We start from the raw sequence: 24,593 nt of genomic DNA, 5'->3' as shown, positions 1-24,593 counted from the left end.
TAAGTTATTGTAAACGTTTAATGTTTACATGTTAAGATATGTGTCCCCTACCATTAGTGTCATCGAAGTTTCATTTATTTACTGTCATTTCATCTTGTATTTTTCAGATCAAACAAAAAACTCATGTAACAGTTACGAGTAAAAAATTGCAACATTTTGTATTTTGGGTTGCTTGAAGAATATTATAACATCTGTTTTTTCTAACAAAATTTTAAACCTACTTTCTGTATTTGCCTGATAAAACACTATCTGAAATAGTAAAATTAATAATACTGATCATAATTCGTAAAATTAATATACTGTATATTTAGTAAAAAGTATTTAAAATGTTTAATTAATTCTGAAAAATCTTGGTTTTCGTGCTTTGGTGGGTCTCTGAGATTCTTTTTCAGGTAGTCTAAAGTCTTGATAGTTAGCTCTTGGCCTTCCGGTTGATGGTCCCTCTAAATAGATCTGTTCATATATTGACATCCATTTGATGTGAGGGGAACTGAACAGATCCAATCATCCATTGGATGTTGGATTTTGTCAACTGATCCGATCCGATTAACATTGAATAACCGATCCATTTTGGATTTTTGTCACTCTTTTTTCCATCAGCTAGTTGCGTTCTTAGCCTCGAGACCTTCAAGTCCAATCCAATGGATGATTGGATCGGTTCAATTCCATCTATTTGATACTTTTACTGGATATCCATCAGATACCCAATGGATGAACCGATGGGGTTGGATCCATCCAGTGTGTTAATTCAATCAAATTCTCTAACAATAATACAAATTAATTAATCACTTTTAATATGTGTTAAGACCAACACAATGGAAGTTAAAAATTCAAAGCCCCATATAAAACAAATTTCAATTTAAGCAATTCAAAATTAAATTAATTGAATGGTAGTTGGATAGTCGTCGAATGATTAATTGGATGTTGATCGGTTCAGTTCGGTTTTGGTCAGTTCTATACTGTCATCCGAGAACCAACCAATCCAAATTGAATGTTGAAATTTACAATTCGATCCGATCAAATTACAATTGGATATCCAATTATAGTTAGTCAGTTCTAATTAGATCAGTCGGTTCCAATTAGATCAATAGATTTTATACCTCTAAACAAGCACAAACTTATCCCCAAATATCTGATAAACTATTATTTATTTATTTTAACACATTTTATTTTCCCCAAAAAAAAAATATTACATTTATTTCAAATCATCTTCAAAATTATAAATAAATATTAAAGGTAAATATCAATTTATTTAGGAGTACCAAATTGTCAAAAGATGTGTAATAGAATCCACAATGGTCACACATCTAGATTTTCTTTTAGGGAGAATAATTGAGAGAAAATTTAAGTAAAATATACATAAACATATATTATTTTGACCTATAATACTGGTTAATGTAGACATGAGAATGGGTCCCGATCTGTCAGGGAACCTGGTCCACCCGTCCCAGTTAGGGACAGGGATTTCCCGCTAAATCGGGGACGGGTATGGTACTCCTCGTCCCGCCCCATACCCATTATATACATTAATTAATAAATTGTGTATATATATATATATATATATATATTATTTCAACTAAAGTGTTAATTCATAATTTCATATTTCCTAGCTAGGTTTATAATCTAAAATTGTAATTTTTTTATGTTAATATGTAATATTTTGGATGTCAAATCAAATTTACTCAATAAGTTTTGTATATTACTCGATATGGTTTTATAACTCAATATCTTTTGGTATTTGTGGCTTTAAGTTTTTTTGGATTAAATTGATTTTTTTTTTTGGTTTTAGGTTATTAGTTTTTATATAATGTTGTGGTTTTTTTGTATTAAACTAAATTCATTTTGGTTTTAGGTTTATTGAAAATGTTTGAGATTTAAACATATATGGTCTCTCACATATTTAATTTAAAATAACTTACATAAACAGAAAAAAAAATTCCCGTTTCCTCGTTGGGGATCCCTGTTCCCCGTTGGAGATGGGGACGAGAATAGAGATAAGTAAACGGGGACGGGGATTGAGGTCCCCGCCCCATTCTCATGCCTAGGTTAATGTGACTTTCATATTTTAAATCATTAAGACTGTTGATATTTTTTTGAATGAATAAATTCTTGAACTTTTTAAAGCTAATTAAATTGAATTTTATTAAATATAACCAACAAAATAAAATAAATATAATATTTTTTTTCGAGGTGGGTGTGATCTGATATCACCATATTTTTTTATTATATACCAACCAATTATAATTGGTATGAAAAAACTTATATCATAACTAACCAACTTTTTTGGTTAGCAGATATTGGAATTAGTTTTATATCAACGTCGGGTTATAATGTTCAAATTTCAAATTTCAGTAGTCAAATTACAGAAGCTGATGTTACGATGTTCATCACAATTTTACCAAAATGAAAAGAGAATCCAACAAAAGAGTCTAACGAACAAAAAGTACATGGATTTTTAACAAACAAAATAACAAACAGTGAACATCCAACAAAAAGTATGTAGTGTAATTTTCGACAGAGAAAAACAAGCGAAAAAAACAACGAGCATCCAACAAGAATATGTACTGTGATTTCTGACGGAAAAAACAAGACAAAAAAGCGGTGAATATTCAACACAAAATCAAACTAAAATGATTTGTTTAATCGGTTTTAAATAGTTTAGATGATTTATCTGTTCAGAGAAAGTATCGGAGAATTCGTTGGGGGTTTTTTTCCTAAAATTTTGAAAACGGTTTTTAACCACAACAGTAGGTTACCAATCATTTTTATAGGTTATAAGAAGCTGTTTAATCGGTTTTAGAAAGTTCAAAGATATATTTGTTCAAAAAAGATTGTCTAGTGACTTAATCAGTAAAAATCAAGAAGTCGTAAATTAAGTATTTGTTTTCATTTCCCACTGACAATGATTTATTACGCCCAAACATTCACTTCAAATTCTAAACATTTTGAAGTTCGATTGCTTATTTACCCGCACTTCCCTTTTTTAGACACAAAGTATATCAAAAGAAGTTCGCACATAACACAGCAAAAAACCCACAAACATCTTTCCAATCTAGGCTTGGACTCGACTTTGTTTTTGGTTTGAAATGGGCAGAAACCCAGTTTTCCCAACAAAATTGAGAGTGGTCGGCGGTGGTTGAAGTCCACGGTGGTTCAGATTGGTGGTGGTCGGTAGTGATTCAGAATGATGGTTCGTTCAGGTTGACGGTGATTTAGATTGGTGGCGATCGGTGGTGGTTCAGAACAATGATGGTCAAAGATGGTTTAGAACGTTGGTGGTCTGCAATAGGGTAAAATCAGTAGTGGTCGGCAGTGATTTAGATCAAGTAGGGAAGGAGATGCTTTTGTCTATTTGAGAAAATATGATGTAATGTAATTGAATTCTTTCTCAATTGTGATGGAATGACTAAATCCATAAACGATGGAATGTGTAGAATTCAATTCCATTCCATAGGTAACCAAATGTCTTAATGAAATTTAGTCAATAGAATTCATTATTCCAATTCCTTCGAATTCCGTCGGAATCATGCGAACCAAATTCTCCTAACAGTCAGTAAACAACTACTTACTCGATAAATCAGTATAAACAAGTTGAGGATAAATAATTTCACTGGACATTTCTAAATGCATTAATTGATCATTTATGTAAAAAAAAATACGCTAATTATTTTGAAATGCATAAATTAAATCTATTTTAGGCTTCTTTTGACAAATTAGTTGATGAAAATAATTAATGTTTTTACTGTTTATTTACAAAATTTAGTATTTTCAAATTAAATGTGCAAAAAATGTCTCAAAACCCAACTTTGACTTTTGATTCTCCAGTCAAACTCTGGCCCACCTTCTCTCATGTCCTTTTACTCTTCCACCCTTCCCTCCAATCCTCCTGTGTTTACCACCGCCTCCTCCCAGGGGTATTCTCGTCATTGTACGAAAAACGGAATCCCGTTCTCCCACCTTCCCTTGTCTCAACCACCACCGCTGCTGCCTGATAAATTCACCGGACCTTCTATAGCCACCTCCACGTGTCTCCATTTCATTGGTTTATTTGCCCTCTAAATAACCTACGCCCTCCTTCTCTTCATACCCTCTCCATCAAAGATAGATAGGGTTCTTCTTCTTCTCTCTTGCTGGCAAATTTCATGCAGATCTATTGCTTTTATATCCATAGATTCAATGGATATTATGTATACAGATTTTGTAACTAAATATGTGTGGTTTGAGATGATGGATGAAGCGACTTTTGTTTCGTTACGGCGGTTTTCTGATTCGCTTGGTGCAGGTCGGGAACGGTATCGCCGGCGGGGTCGTGTTTGCCTTTCTGCGCCTCACGGACACATAAAGCGGAAGTTTGTGAGGGATAATCGTTTCGGTGAACACCGGTCCCGCCTTGCATCAACTGAATCGGAAACTGCCGTGAATGATTGTTAGCAGCGGTGGAGATCTTAGATTTGGATTCGGAAAATTCACAACAGGTTGATTTTTATTGGTGATTTGCATCTGCGGTTTCAATTTGATTGGAAATTGATGAAAATTATTGCATTCTGCTATTAAATTTTGCTTTGGCGATATGATTATACGCGTAGTAGATATTTATTGATTTGAGACTTGATTTAGCAATGAAAACAGCTTGGATTTATGTTATAATTGAGTAAATCGATCAACCTTTTTTGTCGTCACTATAAGGAATTAGGTAAAATTTTAGTTGTTAGATGGTGTGCTCTTTAGGTTCCAAGTATAGACCTGCATTTTGACTTTGGATTGCCCATTGGAATTCTTGGAAGTTTGTAATGACATGGATTAACAATTAGGGAAGAATATGTTAAACCAAGTCAAACATTTTAACAAACACTGGTTATAAAATAATGTTTGTATGTCAATTTTCAATTGTCAAGAACTAGAATTAGCATAGAAAATGTAGTTTAGCTCTGTTTGTTTTAATTATTATAAAAGCTAGATCTCAAATCTTTAAAATTGGGGAAGATAATCTAACTTTAATAGTTGTATAACTTCATAACTGTTCTGTATATTTAACTCCTTTTCGGTAATTGTATAAAACAAGGAAAGAACAACCAAGTATTATTTGTTCCTAATTAGGGATATGTATCGAGGGGGATTTGTCCTGTTTCTAGTTTAGTAAGCGACGGTTCATAACTGGTGCCGAGATGGCTTGGTCTGTTTTACTTCTAGTCTTGCATATACCTTGATTATCCAACCATTGTGCATCTGTATGAGTAGAGGTATTACTTGGTTTATTAAATATAACGAATCTTGTTATGTTTCTATGCTATTTTTGTTTTCTACTATATTTAGAGGTGGAAGTTGTTCTCTTGCAGTTTAGATGCCATTTATGTTTTTCTATTTTATTTCAAGGAGTTGAATCAGATTTACCCTTTTGTGTAAGAAAAGCTTGCAAGGAGTTGTGCACATTTTAATGCTAGAAACAAGAAGCAAGTGAAATTGGCTACCTCAACCAATGTTCCCAAAAGTTATCTGCATTTAGAAACCAGCATTAGATGGTATTTTCTGAAATTGAGTGAAACTTACTGTATTAGCCCAGGCAAAAATTTCTTTTTGCAATATAAACCAGCATTTATTTGGCCTTCAACTTCTATTCTTATGTTCTTAAGCTGGTTCCGCGAAGTAATGATTTTATATGTTGTTTCTCAGCATGCAAGTTCAAGCCGTTGGAGGTACACAATTACTCCAAACTGATTGTAATTTTGATATGTTCGTATAAATAAATATTTAAAAAATAGTCGGTCTTTATGACACATTTAGCTCTATGGAATCACTGGTATGCTAATTGTTTCTGTAACTGTAATCTATTCGTAACACTTACTTCTTCCAGGTGTGCTTCTATATGCATTTAGCTTTGATAGAAGCAGTTCCAAGGTACATTTGGTTAACTCGGTTGTTAGACATCTATTTGTTGTCCTAGGGGTATCCGATCTTTTATGCTGTTATGATATGTGGCTATTGCTGTTGCAGTTCTTTCTGTCTCCCTCAATAGACTAAGATATTTCTTTATACCTAGTAGGTCATTGAGAAAACATTGCTACTTTGTATGTTCATTTTCTGACAGATGTCTGAAGTTAGATTAGTAAAATTCCCCTGCCATAGCGGCTGTCTAATCAGTCAAACTTTTAATCTGTTTTCTAATCACTTTCACTGTTAGTCAACTCAGTGTTCTAGCATGCTCCATCAGTGACTTCCTTGTTTGGGTTGGATTCAACTTTACCAACTAGTTGGTTTATGCAACATAGTTCTCTTAGGTTCTTTGCAGTAATTTTGAGGTAGCAGCATGCCTTGTTTATAGTCCCACATTGACTAGACCTGGACCCTTTCTTCTTTATACATGACGGAACCTCCCTTCCCTCACCAAGGTCTCTTTTGGAAAGTAATATAGGGTTCCTCCACATATTCTAAATCTAGTGCCATCCTATTTAATATGCCTGCAAATTTTGACGAAGTAAATGTTTGGTGGTTTGAAGTCATTATACCTATTTGTATGCAAGTGGAATTTGGGGGTTTGATTTTCATTACTCATCTTGAGTTGATAAAAAATGGGAAAATGAATCAACTTTGGGACTTGAATAAATACGTTTCTATATTTGATGTTTATATATAACACCAGCACTTGGGACTTGTCTAATGCAAAGCCCAACTAAGTTGATACTGTTATGATTACTTACAATCACCTTGAAGATTCATATTTAACAGCAACATGTTGCTTTCATTATGGGAGCAATCGGCACAGGAAGTCCTGTCTGTACCAAATACTCCGGCAAGATTATCAACTCCTACAAGATGCATGTCCAACAAAATCACAGAACCCGAAAAGAGAGGTGTGCCACGCCATTTGTTAGGGGAGATTGACCTGAAGTTGACTTCACTGCACAAGATTTCCGTTACCATGCGCTATGGGCTATCAGATCGGATAGATTACCCATGATCATTGGTGGATCAAACTCGTTCATTGTAGCAGCAGATCCTTTGTCCAGTTTTCGATGTCTCTCTGTGTCTGTGCTCTGCTCATATGTCGAACAACTGGTAGACCAAATGGTCGATGTGGGTATGATGTGTTTGTTCTTTATTTGTTAACATAGTCTTTTAAGTTGTCTAATATTATTTAGGTCCACTATTTAAGGGTAAGATTTTACCATCCACATTAGCAACTAGTCCCTATACATACTTGGATACCCCAAAGGTGGTTTGTTGTATTTGATGAATGATCGTAATTGCAGTGTGTTCTCAATTGCAATCATCAAACTTTCAATCGAATAAAGAACACTAGAAGCTCCATAGTCCATAAACCAGTAATTTCAACAAAAGAACTTCAATCTGCCTCTTTGGCAAAGTACGAATAAAACTACCTCATTCAGCAAAGAAATGGGACTTGAGATTCGAGCTTCAAGATCCAAAAATGGCGAATAGGATCAACAAAACAATAATCAAACTACCCAAAACGGAAAAATAAAAAAGAATATTAAAAGCATGTTCTTCACCTACTGTACTTCAAAATTGCAGCCTACAAAGATCAAGAGACCAAACCTGATTCAATCTTGTGAAATCGTGTTCTGCACTTGATTTGATTTGATTTGATTTGATGAATTCAAACTGTAAGTTGTTCATAATGACTATTTATCACCAACTACAGAAACCAAACTGCCATCGCCGGCCTCTTGTTCATCCAAAAACAGGTCATCGGTGCTCCTGATTCCGGCGTGTATAGCCACCACAGCGGCACCAACGGCTAAAGCCACCAACATGATAACTCCGACATCCGTACATGCCAATGCGAAGATTGTTAACAAACTCAGAGCCATTAACACAACACGATCATCAAACACATGGTTGAAGATCACAACAGGACTTCGAGGATCTCGGAAGAAGTAAAGGAAAAACCAACCGATGAATACGATCAAAAACGTAATCATTGAAATTGGTTGATAAATGAGACTGAGGAAGAGTATGAGAAGGATCACCATGGCGTAATTGACTCGGAAGTAGTTAAGGTTCCGTTTGAATCGTCCCATGGCGTCGTCGTAGCTTAGCGGTCGAGTTATGGCGGAATAATTCAAAAACTCTTTCCATGGGCGACGCCGTGCGATGAAGTTCTCCGTGTGGTACCTCGCCCGTGCGATCATGCTATGAGGCGTTGCTGGTGGCGGTGCCTCGGTGGTGTTGGTGGAGACCGGAACCGGAACCGGAACTGGAACCGTAACCGTGCCATAACCGGCGGTTGAGTTCTTCGACATTGTTAGATCAGTAACAAAGAAATAAGCAATCCGAATCGTCGATCTTCAAATTTAAATTTGAATGGAGGAATTAGCGACCAGATCTGAGCAAAAAGGTGACAAGGCCAGCAGTGCTACAAAAAGTAGGATTGGAAACGTGGAAGCATTGCGAACAGATCCATTTTCACCATGAAAATGGAAAATGGAAAGGTTTCAAGCTTTTTGGGATTGGATTGTTGAACAAAATCAAACCTACCCCCAATTGAATCCACCAAAATTGGCAAAATTTAGTGTTTGATTAATCGTGTGGAGTATAAATTAGGAAATTGGGGTTGAATCTGTCAATCCGTTAAACGGGAAAGTTGGCGTGATCATCTAATAATGTTGGGCTGGTTTTGAAACCAACTCCAATTCGGGCGCTTGGAGACAAGGAAATGTCCGGTTCTTACTTTAACACTCACCATCGAATGGGTTGGATATGAAAGTCAAGCCTCAAATTTTGGATAATTCCGAGTTCAGGTTGGTCCGGTTCGGATATAGTTATATGCGGTTAATGTATATATTCAATCGATGAATCAATCAATCGAGAGGATTGATAAGATCGTTATTGGGTTTAGAAATTAAAAAATAGTACCGTCGATTAGGATTTTAGATTTTCGAAATAAAATTAGATAAATAAATATATTTATATATAAAAATATTGGGTTTTCAGATACATTTTAGATCAACTACTTGTTTTTTTTGTTCTCGTAGTTGTACTCTTACGAGAGTTTTAACACCTCATGCTTAAGATATAAGAATCTTGACACATCATCCTTCCAGCTTTTAATTGTCGTGCTTGCTAGACTTGCTTTGTCGTCATCAGTAGCTTTGTCAATGCATACTTCTAGCCTTTACAACTCATAATTAGTTTGCTTTATCATGCTTATTACACTTGTTTTATCATCAAATCGTTCCGGCAACACATATAGTATTTACAACTCATAACCAGTTTGCTTTATCATGCTTACTAGACTTGCTTTGTCATCTATTTAGGTTTGATTTCTCATGTTTTGCCTTTTTACATTAAAGACCTGGAAAAAAATTTATCGATGCTCGAAGATCATTATTTTGCCAATTGGGTTTTCCATGTTATAATTCTCGATTTTACATAAAGCGATGATTTCATCCGGAAGTCGTAAAGATGCAAGGCAAATGAAAAAGATAACAAATTTCTTGTTTTTAGGCCAATATTTCAACAATTACAACAGGTTATAGTTTTGTAGATGGGCATCTAAGAGGGCACTTGCCCAAATGGTAGGAATGCACTTCACGATCGCTCGCGCGCCATCTTCCCTCACGTTAAAACCAACTTCCATAGCAATCACATTTCCGTTCCCGCGTTTTCTCCTGCAAAAAGTCTTACTTCAGTCGTTGAAGAAAATATACAAAAACAACCGCTCTACTCCTAAGTTAGAAGTCAAGTCTGCATACTCTCACCCTCAGGTGGGATGTAATGGTTTGAATTGGTTCAATGGACAACCAACGCTATATACAAATGGGAATTAAGAAATGTTTGTCGAGTAGGATATACTGGGTTTGTGTGGTTTCATTTCAAGTTTCGACATCAACATAATCAGATAAATCAGAAAGCAAAAAATGTAAAATCAAACCATGAGTTTTGGACTATGTACCATGCATGCATCCGATGAAGTGGTTCAGTTCCGAGAAGCATATTGTTCGTTCAACCAAAGGCAAGGGCGGTTGAAAAGTGAAGGATGTAAAGTGATGATGATCCGGATCATTGCTTGGCTTTGCAGTCTCGACTAATCTCATGAATACCTCTTTATCGTAACATAGAAATGCATTTTGACCGCTTACAGATAAACCTTGTTCCCAAGCGGAATTCAGTACCTGTAAGATTTAATAGTACACAATCAAAATCTTAACATGAAACAATCTCTGACCATGATTAAGGTTAAGGGTCATGGGAATGTAGTGGAAATCTCGTCTTCCTTGGGTTCGAATCCAGGCGCAGCCAAAGCCTCACCTGCGATAAATTGACAAAACAAGAACGAAACAAACCCAGTATATCCAGCCTGGATGTGGGCGTCCAGGGAGGGTAAGATGTAAGCAAACCTGAACTCTACCCCCACAGAGTAGAGCGGTTGTTATAGCAAAAAGAACGACAAACGTAAAAGAACAAAGATAGAAGAGGCTTTTGACCGGTGCACAACCTGCCATGTCAACCCTTCTGGATCGGCAAGTGATTCATCACTTGCGTCACTAGAAATCTGCAGTTCTGAGCAGACAAACTTCACTGCAACTGAGTATTTCTTAAGAACCTCAAAGAGTGCCGAGTACCCATCTCGGTTAGCAGGGTTATAATATCCAGCTGTGAGCTCAGCTGCATGGCTTCTAGATTTATACCACCAGTTAACAGCCGGAATCTGCCTAGACAAAATTCTAAAATGTTCAACATACTCCCATCAGAAATAAACAACCAAACACACTTCTAAAAACGACAAATATATAAAATTGTTTGTTATAAACAACAAATGTTCCAAAATTATTACCTTAACAACCATCTGTAATTCCTCAAATGCTAGACTTGCAAGAGAGAGAACAGTATTGGCGTGATCTATTAAGGACCGAGCGTACCATTGGAGAAAAAAACGCCCATAATAGCTGTCATAATCACCTTGTTCACAGAAGAAACCCGTTTCTTGTGGCCTAGAATTGTAATTACCGGCATTTTCAGGTCCTCGAGCCCAAAAAGTGTGACCACGAAGACTTGAAGTTTTGCGTAAATTCTGTTGCAAATATTTATCATAACACTGCAAAAGATGTGTGTGTTTTTAGATTGATAAATAAGAAACTGTAAGCAAAATGAAGAGATAAACATGCTCGGATACCTGGAACTCACCAATACCAGGATATCTCCATCCCATCCGTTCTGAAAAAGAAGGATACTTCAGTTCTCCCGAGGCTCCCAGTCCGATTTCGACAGCAGTAATAAGACCTTCAACAAACATATCATCAAACTCCGTTCTGAAGCTTCTCATGACGTCGAAATAAACCTGCCAGATGAAACCCACATTCTGTTAGAACAATCCAGAATGTTCTATACATAATGGGATATCCAAGTAGCATATATAAGGCAAAAATAATGGAAGTATTCAAAGCACCCACAGAAGATGTTAAATCTTAGAGGACATATCAAAAGTGGGAAAGCATTTTACGTGACTCGTTAAAGATTGAAAGGAAGAAGTATATGATTAAAAGCTTATGATACCTCAGCGCCGGTTCTTCCTTTCAATACTCGTTCTTTATCAACACCCCAAGATAAGCATTCAGTGTTTCTTCGTCCTTCATGGTCCGTAAAGAAAATATCCTTGTTTTCTTTCCCAATCTCAAGAACCCACTGGGGGAGGGGTATAGATATCCCCCCGGAATCATTCCCTTCATACTCATGAAATGCCAGCCCAACCTTTAAAATTAAAGGAAAAATGGAACTTCAAATGGTCATTGAACCCTTCAAGCGTACGTATGCTCCCAGACATAAAAGCAAAACGGTCCAAAAGGTTTAAAAGTTAGTCTACGTATTGAAAGGATGTATCTTTGAAATTTAGATGGTGAAAGATCATGAAGATCTATACGACTGGAGATGGTTCACCAACACTTGAGTAGTTAAACCCTAAACAATCAATGGGGATCATAGAGTTAAAAGCTAAGTTTGAAATCTTTAGGGGGAAAATGACGAAATATGAGTGATCAAATCTTGATACCTGTAATTTCAGCTCAAATTCATGGACAATGTTGAATAATTCCCGATATCCAGACCAATTATATTTCTGTGGACCCTGGGATTCAACAATACCCCACCAACAGTCTACGAATACACCATCTACATGCAATGATTTCAGAAGCCTTAGCTCCTTTCTAACAGCATCACGGTCTATCAACTGACAGAACTTGTTGATCAAGCCGGTCTGCAGAGTAAAATTATATATACATATATAGAGAGACGGATAGAGAGATAGATAATTAACCAATCGGAAGTGTAGCAACGAGTATAAAGATTGTCTTTTTTTGTTATATATAGAATATAGAGAAACAATAACCAACCACTTACTCCAAGCATCACATAAACAGGGATATATGCAGTCCCTAAAAAGTTGAATACTTGCTCAACCATATGCCCTTCTTGCATAAGCTGCAATGATCAATTGCAGGGTCAAATGTAGTTCATCATGTAACTTTAGAAAGTAAAGACAACACACACAATCATCAGGGTCAGATAAAAATAGCATCTCATCCTGTTTGCCCAACTTGGATTTCAAGGCTTATAATGCTTCGTTAGATCGAAAATTTGCACAACACAGACCTGATCGGTCTCCAAACAGTCTTGTGAATTGATAGGGCTGGCACCATATTTCTCACATTCTGTGCTCCCTCTTCCTGGCACCACAACAGAATCAAGAGAAGCAGGCGATGGACTCTCGTCGATTCTGAGAACAGATGGTGGAAAATCCAATGATGCTTTCACAGGAAAACTCTTTAACGAACTACTCGATAATGGACTTTCTACAGACCTTCCAGGGTACACACCCTGTCCAGAAATCAAGATTTAGTACAACGTAATTTGCAAAGATATAATCATATGCATTATGTCTATGTACAATACAAATACCAAAAATGGCACCATGAACCCATAAAGATTAGGAAATCAGGAGTACCCATGTCAAGATGTAAATAAATAAGAACCCTAATAAATAAACATGATTTGAAAGAAGAAGAAGAAGAAAGATCTGACCAATTTAGAAGTGGGTGGGGATTGACGAAAAGTGGTACCATCGGGTTCGACGATCCAACCGGCCTCGCGGGCAAGGGCGGCCAGAACGTCGTTCATGTCGGCGCGTGCAGGTAGAGGGAAGTTGCCGTACTGGCGGAGACCAGCAAGCATACGACTGGTGATGGCGCGGCGGTGGCGTTCTCGAAGTTTGGTTCGTTCTTTTTCTTTCTCTCTCTCGTTTCTACTGCCCCTAGGATTGTTGTTGATGGTTGTGGTAACGGTGGAGACGCCCATCGCCGCCGCAGCGAAGCCACGTGGACGGCGCTGCTGCTGAGGTTGGGAACGTGAGGAGGTATTGTCAGTGTGGGGTTGGAGGTGGTGATGGTGGGTGCCGTCGTGATTGTTACTGTTCATTTTCTACTGCATTTTCTCCCCGCCAACATCCATGGCATCCGACTCATGTAAGCTCTTGGGCAGTTAAACCCATGGCCGAGGTTTTTTCTCTCTTTTTTTATTTTACGCAACTTTAGGTAATTGAAACGCCTATCAATTTATTATAAGTTAGAAGGGTTTAACGTCTTCAAAACCTATTTATTATCAGTGTCAATTATTTATCTAAACACTCAAAAATGTTTATTATCGATGTCATACATTTTGTTTCCCTTAAACTAACCATACAAGATACTGAGGTTTTAAAACCGATCCAATCATTCATTTTTCTTCATTTGTGTCATCAACATCAGTTGATGTTGTTTGTCGAATCCAATTCTATTTTGACTGTTTTCTTTTTTAAATTTTTAGTTTTTATTGAATAATATATTAATTGGATGGTAGTTGGATTTGGTATTGGATGATAATTGGATGGTATCGGCCGGTTCTCATTGGATGATAATTCGGTTATGTTCGATTCATTCGGTTCTTATCAGTTCTGAACTGCCATCCTACGACCGACCGATTCAAATTATATGTTGAAATTTCCGACTCGATTCGATCAAATTACAATTGGATATCCAATCATTGTCATCGTCATCCGTTTCTAATTGGATCGGTCGGTTGATTTTTTGCACACGCTACTCTCTCCTATGTATCTAAGATATTATTTTTGCTATAACTTTTTCAACAGATTTTCTAAAATTGATAACACAAAACTCAATATTTCTAAAAAAATACATTGAACTCCTGTAGATTTCTTCATTTTTAAGATTATAATATCGATTATTTATTAAAATATTTTATACATGTAATAAAATATTATAAATTATTTAGGGGGTGTTTGAGATTGCTTATAAAAACAACTTATTGACTTATTCTGATGTGTCATGGATAATAAACATTTTTAAATGTTTGGATAAACAACTTATATTAATACCAAACTGCTAATAAGGAGTTTTTACAAAAGTTAAATCCTTATAACTTATAACTTATAATAAATAATAAATACTTTTATAAAAAAAAACATAAATTATTTCAACGGACCGTGAAAATATAATAAAAAAGAATGTTTTAGGACCTATTTTTACCTTCCGTTATGGAAGTCGGATGAAGGCGCCGTTTCGTGTTTGTTATGAACGGAAAATTGGGCGGTTGTGCACCGACGGCCTCTCACCGCCGTATCAATCATACATCGCCGCCCTAGAAAATCATCCAAAATCAGCGCTTCTTTTTTCGCCATCTCCAATTTCAGAAAGTTCGAATCTGTTCGCCAAGCACCTAAACAGTTTTGGTTGATCGAAATTTGGTACGTAATTCTCTCGTACTTCATATTTCGATAGCATTAACCCTACTCAAAAGTAATAGTGATGAATCGAAGTCTAGTGAATGAAATCCTTCTCAAATCGATCTCGCAATCAGCTTTTAAAATCCATCACTTGTCAAAGTCTACTCTTTCATCCCTACAGACGTTACCTGATTCAAGAACAAATTCCTTCCTAAACCCACTTTACAATTTTCTCCCAAACACCCAAAATCCTAGCAAAATTGTTGATAACATATGCACGAATCTCAAGGAAAGAAGAAGTACTCTTCTTGACAAAGGTATGATCCCTCATCTGGGCAACCAAGAAGTCTCAAGGGTTCTTCTTAGATGCCAATCTGATTCGTTTGCAGCTCTTACTTTCTTCAATTGGGTTAGAAATGGTACAGGCGTTGTCCCAACTATTCGTAACTACTGTCTGATGTTGCATATACTAGCTTGGTCTCACAACCTTCCACAAACGATGAAGCTTTTATCTGAGTTAATTGAGCTCAATAGGAACAAATCTGAAAAGGTAAGTATTTTTGAAATTTTGGTTCTGTGTACCAAAGAATGTATCTGGGAACCAGTTGTATTTGATATGCTTCTCAAGGCATACCTAAAAGCTGGTTTGGTTTGGGATGGTTTTGTTACTTTTAGGAAGATGGTTAAGCTTGGTTTTGTTCCAAAAATCGTTTCGATTAACTTTCTCTTAGATGGACTTTTGAAGTTGGATCAAATCGATGAATGTTGGGGAATTTATGAGGAAATGAGGAAAATTGGGGTCCGTGCTAACACGATTACTTTTAACATATTAACTCATGTTATATGCAAGAGTGGGGATGTGGATAAGGTGAACGAGTTCTTAGACAAGATGGAAGAAGAAGGATTTGATCCTGATATTGTCACCTATAACACACTGATAGATAGCTATGTGAGGAATGGTCGATTAAAAGATGGCCTCTATCTTTATAATATCATGTATATAAGACATGTGATGCCAGATTTGATTACTCATACATCTCTGATAAATGGGCTTTGCAGAGAGGGTAATGTAAGGGAAGCTCATAAGTTATTCCATCGTATGATTCAAATCGGGCTGTACCCAGATGTTTTCTCTTACAATACTCTTATATGTGGCTATATTAATAAAGGAATGATGCAAGAAGCTCGTACTTTACTTCATGACATGATCAGAGAAGGAGTTCCCCCTAATGAGTTCACCTGTTTAGTACTTATAGAAGGATATAGAAAGAAAAACATGTTAATTTCAGCTGTGAATCTTATTGTAGAGCTCCAAAAGTTTGGAGTTTCGGTTTGTAGAGATCTCCAAATTGATCTAGTTGTTGCTTTGTGCCGGGTAGATAAACCATTTGCAGCCAAGAGTCTCTGGGAACGCATGGTGCAAGATGGCAAAGAAGCACATAAGTTGGAAATCTACAATGAATTGATAGTTTCGTTTTGTATATCCAGTTATGTAAATGAGGCTATACAGCTAAAAGATGAGATGTTTTTCAAGAATATAAAGCCGAGTCTGATCACCTATAGAACAATCATAGAGTGTTTGAGTAGACTAAATAGAACCACAGAGGGTGAAGTTTTCATGAGGGATATGGTTGAATTTGGCATCCAGCCTGATACGACAATTTGCAGATCTTTGATAGCTGGGCATTGTAAAGAGAAGAATCTTAATCAAGCGGAGTCATTATTGAGCTTCTTTGCCGAGGAGTTCCAAGTATGTGACAATGAATGCTATAATGAGCTTTTTAAAGTGTTATGTGAGGAAGGTGATATTGGTAAGTCGATGGAATTTCAGAACAGGATGCAAAAATTTGGATTCACTCCAAATTGTCTGAGTTTTAAGTATGCAATTGATGGGTTGTCGAGAAGAACAGCTTGTGGAGATGCCTTCATTGATGAATGAGATCATTTGTTAAAAAGGAATTGTGTTTCACATGTTGCGGGAGAAAAAAACACTACAAGCTTGAATCAGTATGGCCATTTGATGCACAGATGTAGCAGTGTTGGTTTTAGTCAAGAGTGAGTGGCAGAATCAAGCTCTTATTTTTGCCCTTCTTGTAGTCGTGCTCCTGAAAAGGTTAGTCCATTTCACTCCTCCATTGACACTACCAATTGCTTTTCCTATGGAGATTCCTCCATCTGGATAATATGTCACTGTATATTCTATGATGTTCATTCTTGGCATATATGCTTGAGTGACATGTGCTCGGTCTCCTGAAGCCATTTGCATAATATAGAACTTTAGATCATATTTCTGTTTGTTCTTCTTTCTACTTATGGCTCATAGTGAAGTTTCTGGTCACAAAAGATTAACCATACCTTTCCAAAGGACGTAAACCTATGCTTCTCTTCTTTTGTATTGTATTATTCTCGATCTTGATTTTTTATATGACTTGGTTCAAATGCTTTTTTGGGTTTTCAATCAACAAATAAGGCGGCAAAGCTTCCTGATAGAGCACTGATGTTGTTTTGTGATGGTGGTGGGGGAGTGTTATCTATGCTTTTGGTAGACAAAGTTTATTTCTTTGATATAAACCAAAACTGAACTAACCCAGTAAATCCAACAAAGAGGTAGGGTCAGGGGTAGGATGTAAGCAGTCTTTGCCACTGCCCCAAAGGGTAAAGAGGCTGTTTTTGTGCAGACCCTGGTTTGGAAAACAAAAATTAAAAGAAACAAGCAAGCAGGCTACAGGTGAGAGTGTGTGCAAAGGAGTAAAGAGTTCAATTAACAGAAAATGCATCAGGGACTGTTTTGGGATCTACTAATCATTGTGGTCAATCTTGCCACGGACTAAAGAAAAATAGGAAGTCCAAGAATAAATTAAATTGGTAGACGAACTGATATGTGATCCACTTAATTTTGATCCTAGAATGGTAAGATGAGGAAGGAGTGGATGGATGGTATTATAATCTTAGATCATTTCATTATATATGCCCTTCTTATGTGATTTATCCATTTGAGATCAAGTGTAATACATAGAACAAGAAATGAAAAATAGCTAGTCGATGCTCGGAAGAAAGAATGTAGACCAAAAGTTGGAATGTCTCCTTATAAGATCATATGTGCATGCTTGAAAGTTTTTGGAGATAAGTCTACATTGCATCACTTTATGAACAAAACGACCTTCGAGTAGCTTCTTGTTTCTTGCACACAGACCACTCATACATGAGCACATTTTATCAAAATTTTATGTACATATATGCATTTATCATTTACATATATCCATGGAAGTGGTGCATATTTTTCTTCTCCTTCATACAATCTTCATTTCCGTTCGCTACCCTTTTGTGCTTACAGGATTAACAGGAGTCTGTTTCCAGTAGATCCGACCTCCATTGGTGTCTTTTCTTTCTTTTGGCATATAAACTGCATTCCTCGGGGTCTTCTGTGAAGCCGGGGGCCACTGGCCACAAGTGATTGCCATATCTTTGAAATTCTTAAGGCCTTCAAGGGTTTCGATTATTGCAGGCATTTTTGGTCTGTCTTTGGGGTTCAGGCTCACGCAATATAGCGCTAGAAGAGCCATCTCCTTGGCCCCCCTAACCGAGTATTGTCCTGCCAACCTAGGATCAATTACTGCACGCACTCTTCGGCTACTAGTCAAGTACGGCTTTGCCCAATCCACAAGATTTTGTTCGCTTTTTGGCCTGTTTTTATCCATTGCTCTTCTTCCCGTCAATAGTTCTAGCAACACCACTCCGAAGCTATAAATGTCACTCTTCGTGGTCAAGTGCCCTACAATTTAGCATATCAACATATTTCATCACCGACGAACATTTACCATGTTGCAAACTTCTAACAATTATAAGTGATTGGTATGCGGATGGGGCGGGACATGACTAGACAAATGAGAGTGATGTAGAATCTGACATGGGTAGTTTAGTAATTTATCCATTTTGTCACATTTCCCAGTTTTTGTTCCATCTATTTTTGTGGGATAAAGAAAATGTACTTTTGTCTCACTCAGTCCAATCCTGTCCTCATCTAGTGTCACAACAAAGGTAGGAACTACAAGTTTTTATTCTGTCCTGTCTCATCCTATCCCACGTACCGAACGCACCCTGAATAGACAGAACGAACTTGTAGTAGGGTTGAAACATTACCAGTGTTGACATATTCAGGTGCAGCATATCCATAGGTGCCCATGACTCTAGTTGTCACATGAGTATTTGATCCTTCTGGCCCCATTGTTGCCAACCCAAAATCAGATAATTTGGCATTAAAATCCTGCCGAAATCCAAAGGGGGAGAAACAAAGTTAGTATATAAACTCTTAGCAAGATGTGGTTTAAAAGGTTTGAGATACATACGGAATCAAGTAAGATGTTGGACGTTTTGAAGTCACGATATATAACTGGGTTATCGGCACCGTGCAAGAACGCGAGACCTTTGGCCGCGCCTATTGCAATTTTTATTCTAATTCCCCATGGCAGACAAACCGAGATCCCTATAGATGTAACAATTTAGGCTTAGCTTACAATCAAGTCGTTAGAGAACAACCATCAAAAGTCGATAGAAGCTTACTCTTGAACAAATGATTTTCCAAGCTTCCACGAGCCAAGAACTCGTATACAAGAAGTCTCTCTTCTTCTTCACAACAATAACCGATCAATTTTACCAAATTTGGATGCCTAAGTTGACCGAGAAATATCACCTCCGCCTTTAGTTATACCATTGACAGTTAGTCAGATGTTTGTAAGATTGTTATATATACATATATGTATATGCGCACATGTACATACATACATATATACATGTGCGTGTGTGTATATATTGAATATTTTGAGAACCGTGAGAACCCACTATTCATGAATTAACGATTCTCAAATGAACTTTCCTGTTATGAACTAGAGACTTAAGAAAAATAGAGATAGTAAGCTTACAAGCCACTCGCGATGGCCTTGCAGTCCTTCAATATCAAGGAGCTTAACGGCAATCGGTTGAGCCTTCAACCCAGGCCTCATGTTCTCATCAACATAACCCTTATGCACCTTACCGAACCCTCCTTCACCTAGCAAGAAATTGTTGGAGAAATTCTGAGTTATGGCTCGCAACTCACTCAATTTAAAGTCAAACAAGTCGGGCCCAAAGGCATGCGCTATATCTTCATTAATACGCATAGAAGACGACCTGCTAAGGTCCGAGAACGACATGCGCCTGAAAGATGGCGATGGTGCTACATTCTTGGAGAACTCCGACCTGGAGGGACGGCAGCGGCTAAAGCTGCAGAAAACCTTATCTTGATCAGCTGAACAACAGTAGGGTTTCCATGATTGAGGTGAATCTTTCTTCATGGTTATGGATGGAAATGGATAGCAGGAGTGGAGGAGTATAAGTATGAAGCATCTGGGGTTATCTTGAAGGCTGAAAAAGCCAGAGGAAATGCAACAACTCTTCAACCACTCTACTAAAATGAGGTACTTTGTTGCAATCTTTAATAAGGGGGGTATTGTTTATGTTACTAGATTTGTCACTTTGGTGTTGTCTTTATGCAAAAAGTGGTCCATTTTCTATATGTTGAACAAGTTTAGGAGAAAACCCTCTTTTCTGACCAATAAATATAGCCTCATTTCTATGTAGAAGGAATATTTTTTGGGATTTGTTCATTGAAATATGTATGGTGGATGGTAGAATAAACCAAACTAAACGACTCGGTATATTTCATCTGGAGGTGGGATGTTAAAACATAAAAATGGATCTCCAACCCGCTATACGAGTTGACTAATCTGAGGGCGACCACCCGTTTTATGGGTAGTCCGAAGTCTCCACATTTGAACCTCCGTGGCCACAAGGGGATTTTTATTCTTCCTTGGATTTGAATCTGAGACCTCCAGACACTTTTGACCTTTGGAGCTCAAACTTAAACCGGTCAGGCCCTACTCTTATGCTTAAAATGGTGTAATAATTGGTGTGGGTTGGATTGAATTTATGTAAAATTTGGGATTTAATGTTGGGAGATGTTAGCGAAAAAGTAAGTGTTACCGTATAGTCAAAAGGAACATAAAGAAGGAAGGTTATAGGCTGCGGGCATACCAAGAAGTAGGGGTGTGTAGAAATTAACCGATCCAATTGGAACTGATCAATCATAATTGGATGTTTAATTGTAATTGGATCGAATCAGATTGAAAATTTCAATATCCAATTAATCATATGATGACCATCCAGTCATCCATTCAACTATCATCCATTGGATGGAACCGAACGGATACAATAATCTATTGGATTGGATTTGATCGATTGTCCAATAAATAGGATTATTGTTGAAGAGTTAAGCCACTCGAGTAAGAAAGACAATTTATGGTCTTAATCCTTGTACGTAAACTATAAAGCATGTCTAGACCTCGATATGTCCGATAATATCAATAGCTAATTGAAGGGTAAATCCGGAAAAAAAATTATAGACACTTAGTTTACTGACCCCTTGATTTCAGATAATTAACTTACATCATCGTCGATTCATTACAAATAGTTTTATAAAAAAACTAGAAGGGTACTCGCAGAGATACATCTCGATTTTAATGTTTCGTTTTATTTATTTATTTTGTCTCAGTCGATGTTATAATATGGTTTTATGTGGTTTTAAGAAAGCGGTAATGTTTTTATTTTTGAATAAAATATAAATATGAAGATATATCATAAAAAAGTGGAAATTTTTTTATTTTGATACTAGTACCAAACTAACTATTTAAAATTTCTTATTTTTTGTGCATTTCTTTAATTCATTTTTTTATTTTTTGGTTTAGTAATATAATTTTTTCTAAGATAATAATTAAGTATTTTGTTAGAGCTAAATAATTATCCTAATTATATTTTAGATCTTTTATATTTAAAATGAGATGTTTATCCTCTATTTGATTATGTTTATATGCAGTTGGTTACACCAATTCAAACATGAAGCTTTAATAAATTGTATTTACGCACAATTTTACTTGTAATCTTGAATTTTAAGTAACATGCATCAATAAACAGTACTTCATGCATAAAAAATAGTTTTTAAGAGTTTTTATCAAATGTCAAATGTCTTATAATATAGTATAGATTATGTTAAATAATATTATTTAGAAAGTCCTTATTATTTTGATATAAGAGCTTAAAAGGCTAAGGGGGTGTTTGGTTCAGCCTATTAAATGAAAATGGAAATAAAGTTATATTCCCTCAGTTTAACCTGGAACCAAATTTTGGGTTTTTTAGGGGAATGAGTTCATTATATTATACAAAATTAAACAGTTTTTTTTATTTTCATTTTTATTGATTACTGTATAATACCTCTAACCAAACACCAGTTAAATTTAACATAAGAAACCAAATCATGATGATGAGTAGTTGCAATTAATTAGATTAAATTGATGGGTTGTTGGATACCAAATACCAAATGCAATTGAAGGCCATGCAACCACCATGGATGTTGTTTAGTGCATTTTTCAAACTTGTGGGGTGCTCTTGGAATTTAAAATTCTTGAAACCAACATAAATTTCTTGCAAGAATTATCCTCAAAGAATTAATTTTTTTTCATTTTTAGTCTTCTTTTTTGTGTGAATTTATGACACCATTTGGTCAAAGAATCCCATGCTATCATTCTTTACTTCATTCCTTAATCATGGGTTGGTTATATACACTAGGGGTGAGCAGCGGAATCGGGTACCCGTTTGCGGAACCGAAACCGTCTTGAAACCGCCGGTTCCGGAACCGGAACCGATATGAGTGGTTCCGGTTCCGGTTCCTAAAATACGGAACCGATTGAGAACGGTTCCGGTTCTCAGTTTTTCGGAACCGTTACCCGCCGGGTACCCGGAACCGGCGGTTGTTTTTCAATAAAAAAATAATTGATTTTTTTCAATACCAAATTTATATTAAGTTACATCTTCAAATGACGCGGTCATCTTCATTCTTCATCTACTTTCTAGTTCTACTAAACTACAGTTCGTAGTATGTAATCGTTAAGTTTTGAACATTTACAATTATAGTATATAATCGTTAAACTTTGAATATTTTCTATTAGTCTATTATGGTTTGTAATCGTTAAAACAATATTTGTAATCATTATTCCGTATAATTTGTATTCTTGTTTATTTAATTTAATGTTTTGGCAATATTTTATTTTTATTTCTAAATAACAAAATTTTACTATTTTAGGAAGTGGGTACCCGGAACCGGAACCGGTTCCCGGCGGTTCCGGTTCCAAAAATTCAAGAATCGCTCTAACTGGTTTCGGTTCCAATATCTCAAGAACCGCCGGTTCCGGTTCCGGTTCCTGTCAAAAAGGGCGGGTACCCGCCTATGCTCACCCCTAATATACACCATACAAAATTTAAGGGTATCTTTGTTTTTTCAAAATTACTTCTTAATATCTATGAAGTCGGATTCGTTTAGATGTTTGGGTATCAAAAGTGTTTGTTTTATTTTTAAAAATAAGAGCTTAAAAACTCTAAATGTTCTCTTAAATTTTAAGTGGTAAACTTATCATTTAATACCTCTTAATCCTAATTCGCCCTCTATTGAATGGTTCGTATTTTTGGGGGTTGGAAGAGATTTGTTAGCAAAAACTATTTATCTTTTATACTTTTGTAAAAATAAAATAAAAAAAAAACTATTTATCTTTTATATTTTTGCATTAGTTTGATCAATTCAAATTTTAGACTTCAGATGTAAAAACAAACAATCTTACTGATCTAGATTTTAGACTTCAGGATCACATCTTATAAATAAGACTTCAGCACCTCTTAAAAAACAAACGTCACCTAAGTGTCTAATGGAGATCTTAAAATGGATTTCATTTTATGATTTATATTTAGAAAATATCTGGTTTTAGGACTTGTATAAAATAGTCTTGAGAGATTTGGATTTCATGGAAGGATCTGGAATTGGAGGGATTTGAAATCATTGATGTGTTTAGTTTGTAGGATTTGAAATAAAATTGAATTTTAATTTTTATAAATAATTCACAAAAACAAATTATAAATAATTATAAAAAAATGCCTTTTTATTAATTGATTATTATAAAGTAAATGTTTTCAACATATTTTAAAACATTATTACACAAACTTTACAAAATCCCGCAAAATACTAACAAATACTAAAATAGTTTGCAAGATTATTTTTTAGGGATTTGAATTTCACGGAGGGATTTGGATTGGAATGGATTTGAAATCATTGGTGTGTTTGATTTATAGGATTTGGAATTGAATTGGATTTCATTATTTATAAATAATTTATAGAAAAAATTAAAAATAATTGAATTGCATTTTTATTAATCGATTATTACAAAATAAATGTTTTAAACATTTTTTTAAAACCTTATTACATGCAATCCTACGAAATCTCGTGAAATCCCGAGCACTCCCTGAGAATTTCAAAATCATATTTTTGAAAGATTTCAACTAAATCCTAAAATTTCTAATCCAGACAATCCAACAAACCAAACATGAGATTAAAATGGATTTGAAATGCAAATCCCACCAAATCCGTTTCATTCTTTCAAATCAAACGGGACCTAAGATTTCTAAATCTCATATGTGTGGGATTTTAATGAGATTATATAATTTCAAATTCAAATAATCCTTCAAACCGAACATAGATTTAAATGAAATTGAATTTTAAATACTTTCAAATCATATCCAATACTACAAACCAAACGTAAACTTATAAGGAAAAAGAAAAAGAAAAAGAATTTAGAATTTCTATTTATGAATAAAAAATTATTTAATTCATAATTTTATATTCAAACTATAAAAATTGTATCAATTATAAAAATAAAAAAACAAATAAAGGAGAACGATCACACGCACTAGCTACTTAAAGAGAAACACACACATATATATATATATA

The 24,593-nt window shown here is 35.7% G+C and overlaps 4 protein-coding genes and 1 pseudogene across 6 annotated transcripts; 2 read left to right on the top strand and 3 right to left on the bottom strand.

The window, feature by feature from the left end:
* Positions 1-3,996: 3,996 nt before the first annotated feature.
* On the top strand, positions 3,997-7,588 carry LOC112527194 (annotated as a pseudogene).
* LOC112527193 (PRA1 family protein E-like) lies at positions 7,384-8,405 on the bottom strand. Its single transcript, XM_025137656.1, has one exon. The coding sequence runs from the start codon at positions 8,259-8,261 to the stop codon at positions 7,641-7,643; it is 621 nt and encodes a 206-aa protein (XP_024993424.1). The 5' UTR covers positions 8,262-8,405; the 3' UTR covers positions 7,384-7,640.
* A 1,020-nt stretch (positions 8,406-9,425) lies between these two features.
* Positions 9,426-13,448, bottom strand: LOC112527563 (beta-amylase 8). Of its 2 annotated transcripts, XM_025138269.1 has the most exons (10): positions 13,036-13,448; positions 12,607-12,831; positions 12,355-12,435; positions 12,008-12,211; positions 11,515-11,709; positions 11,135-11,299; positions 10,796-11,056; positions 10,457-10,669; positions 9,914-10,133; positions 9,426-9,629 (listed from the first exon to the last, which is right to left on the bottom strand). In XM_025138269.1, exons 1-10 carry the CDS (start codon positions 13,426-13,428, stop codon positions 9,604-9,606), a joined length of 1,983 nt encoding a protein of 660 aa, XP_024994037.1. In that variant the 5' UTR covers positions 13,429-13,448; the 3' UTR covers positions 9,426-9,603. The 2 variants fall into 2 exon arrangements, with proteins under 2 accessions (XP_024994037.1, XP_024994038.1); XM_025138270.1 differs by lacking the exon at positions 9,914-10,133.
* Positions 13,449-14,585: 1,137 nt separating this feature from the next.
* LOC112527564 (pentatricopeptide repeat-containing protein At5g40400) lies at positions 14,586-19,759 on the top strand. Of its 2 annotated transcripts, none has more exons than XM_025138271.1 (2): positions 14,586-16,844; positions 19,675-19,759. In XM_025138271.1, exon 1 carries the CDS (start codon positions 14,814-14,816, stop codon positions 16,668-16,670), a length of 1,857 nt encoding a protein of 618 aa, XP_024994039.1. In that variant the 5' UTR covers positions 14,586-14,813; the 3' UTR covers positions 16,671-16,844; positions 19,675-19,759. The 2 variants fall into 2 exon arrangements, with proteins under 2 accessions (XP_024994039.1, XP_024994040.1); XM_025138272.1 differs by lacking the exon at positions 19,675-19,759 and adding an exon at positions 18,066-18,149.
* Positions 17,670-20,104, bottom strand: LOC112527565 (probable serine/threonine-protein kinase PBL15). Its single transcript, XM_025138273.1, has 5 exons — positions 19,651-20,104; positions 19,292-19,427; positions 19,078-19,214; positions 18,872-18,995; positions 17,670-18,503 (listed from the first exon to the last, which is right to left on the bottom strand). Exons 1-5 carry the CDS (start codon positions 20,059-20,061, stop codon positions 18,046-18,048), a joined length of 1,266 nt encoding a protein of 421 aa, XP_024994041.1. The 5' UTR covers positions 20,062-20,104; the 3' UTR covers positions 17,670-18,045.
* Between the last annotated feature and the right edge of the window lie 4,489 nt (positions 20,105-24,593).

This window comes from Cynara cardunculus (genome assembly GCF_001531365.2).
Source record: "Cynara cardunculus var. scolymus isolate 2C chromosome LG 15, CcrdV1, whole genome shotgun sequence".
NCBI lineage: Eukaryota > Viridiplantae > Streptophyta > Magnoliopsida > Asterales > Asteraceae > Cynara > Cynara cardunculus.
Note: the sequence above shows the minus strand (reverse complement) of the source record. Positions and strands in the feature narration are given on the sequence as shown.

Bases quoted from the DNA above. Each gene is read 5' to 3' on its own strand.
- LOC112527193 (XM_025137656.1), bottom strand. From the start codon at position 8,261: ATGTCGAAGAACTCAACCGCCGGTTATGGCACGGTTACGGTTCCAGTT.
- LOC112527563 (XM_025138269.1), bottom strand. From the start codon at position 13,428: ATGAACAGTAACAATCACGACGGCACCCACCATCACCACCTCCAACCC. The intron at 12,212-12,354 runs GTAAGTGGTTGG...TTTACTCTGCAG, and splicing joins CTGTTTATGTGATGCTTGGA to ACCGGCTTGATCAACAAGTT. The intron at 9,630-9,913 runs GTACATAGTCCA...GACTTTTTGCAG, and splicing joins CTTCATCGGATGCATGCATG to GAGAAAACGCGGGAACGGAA.
- LOC112527564 (XM_025138271.1), top strand. From the start codon at position 14,814: ATGAATCGAAGTCTAGTGAATGAAATCCTTCTCAAATCGATCTCGCAA.
- LOC112527565 (XM_025138273.1), bottom strand. From the start codon at position 20,061: ATGAAGAAAGATTCACCTCAATCATGGAAACCCTACTGTTGTTCAGCT. The intron at 19,428-19,650 runs GTAAGCTTACTA...GTATAACTAAAG, and splicing joins AAGGCCATCGCGAGTGGCTT to GCGGAGGTGATATTTCTCGG. The intron at 18,504-18,871 runs GTAATGTTTCAA...GCTAAATTGTAG, and splicing joins ACCTGAATATGTCAACACTG to GGCACTTGACCACGAAGAGT.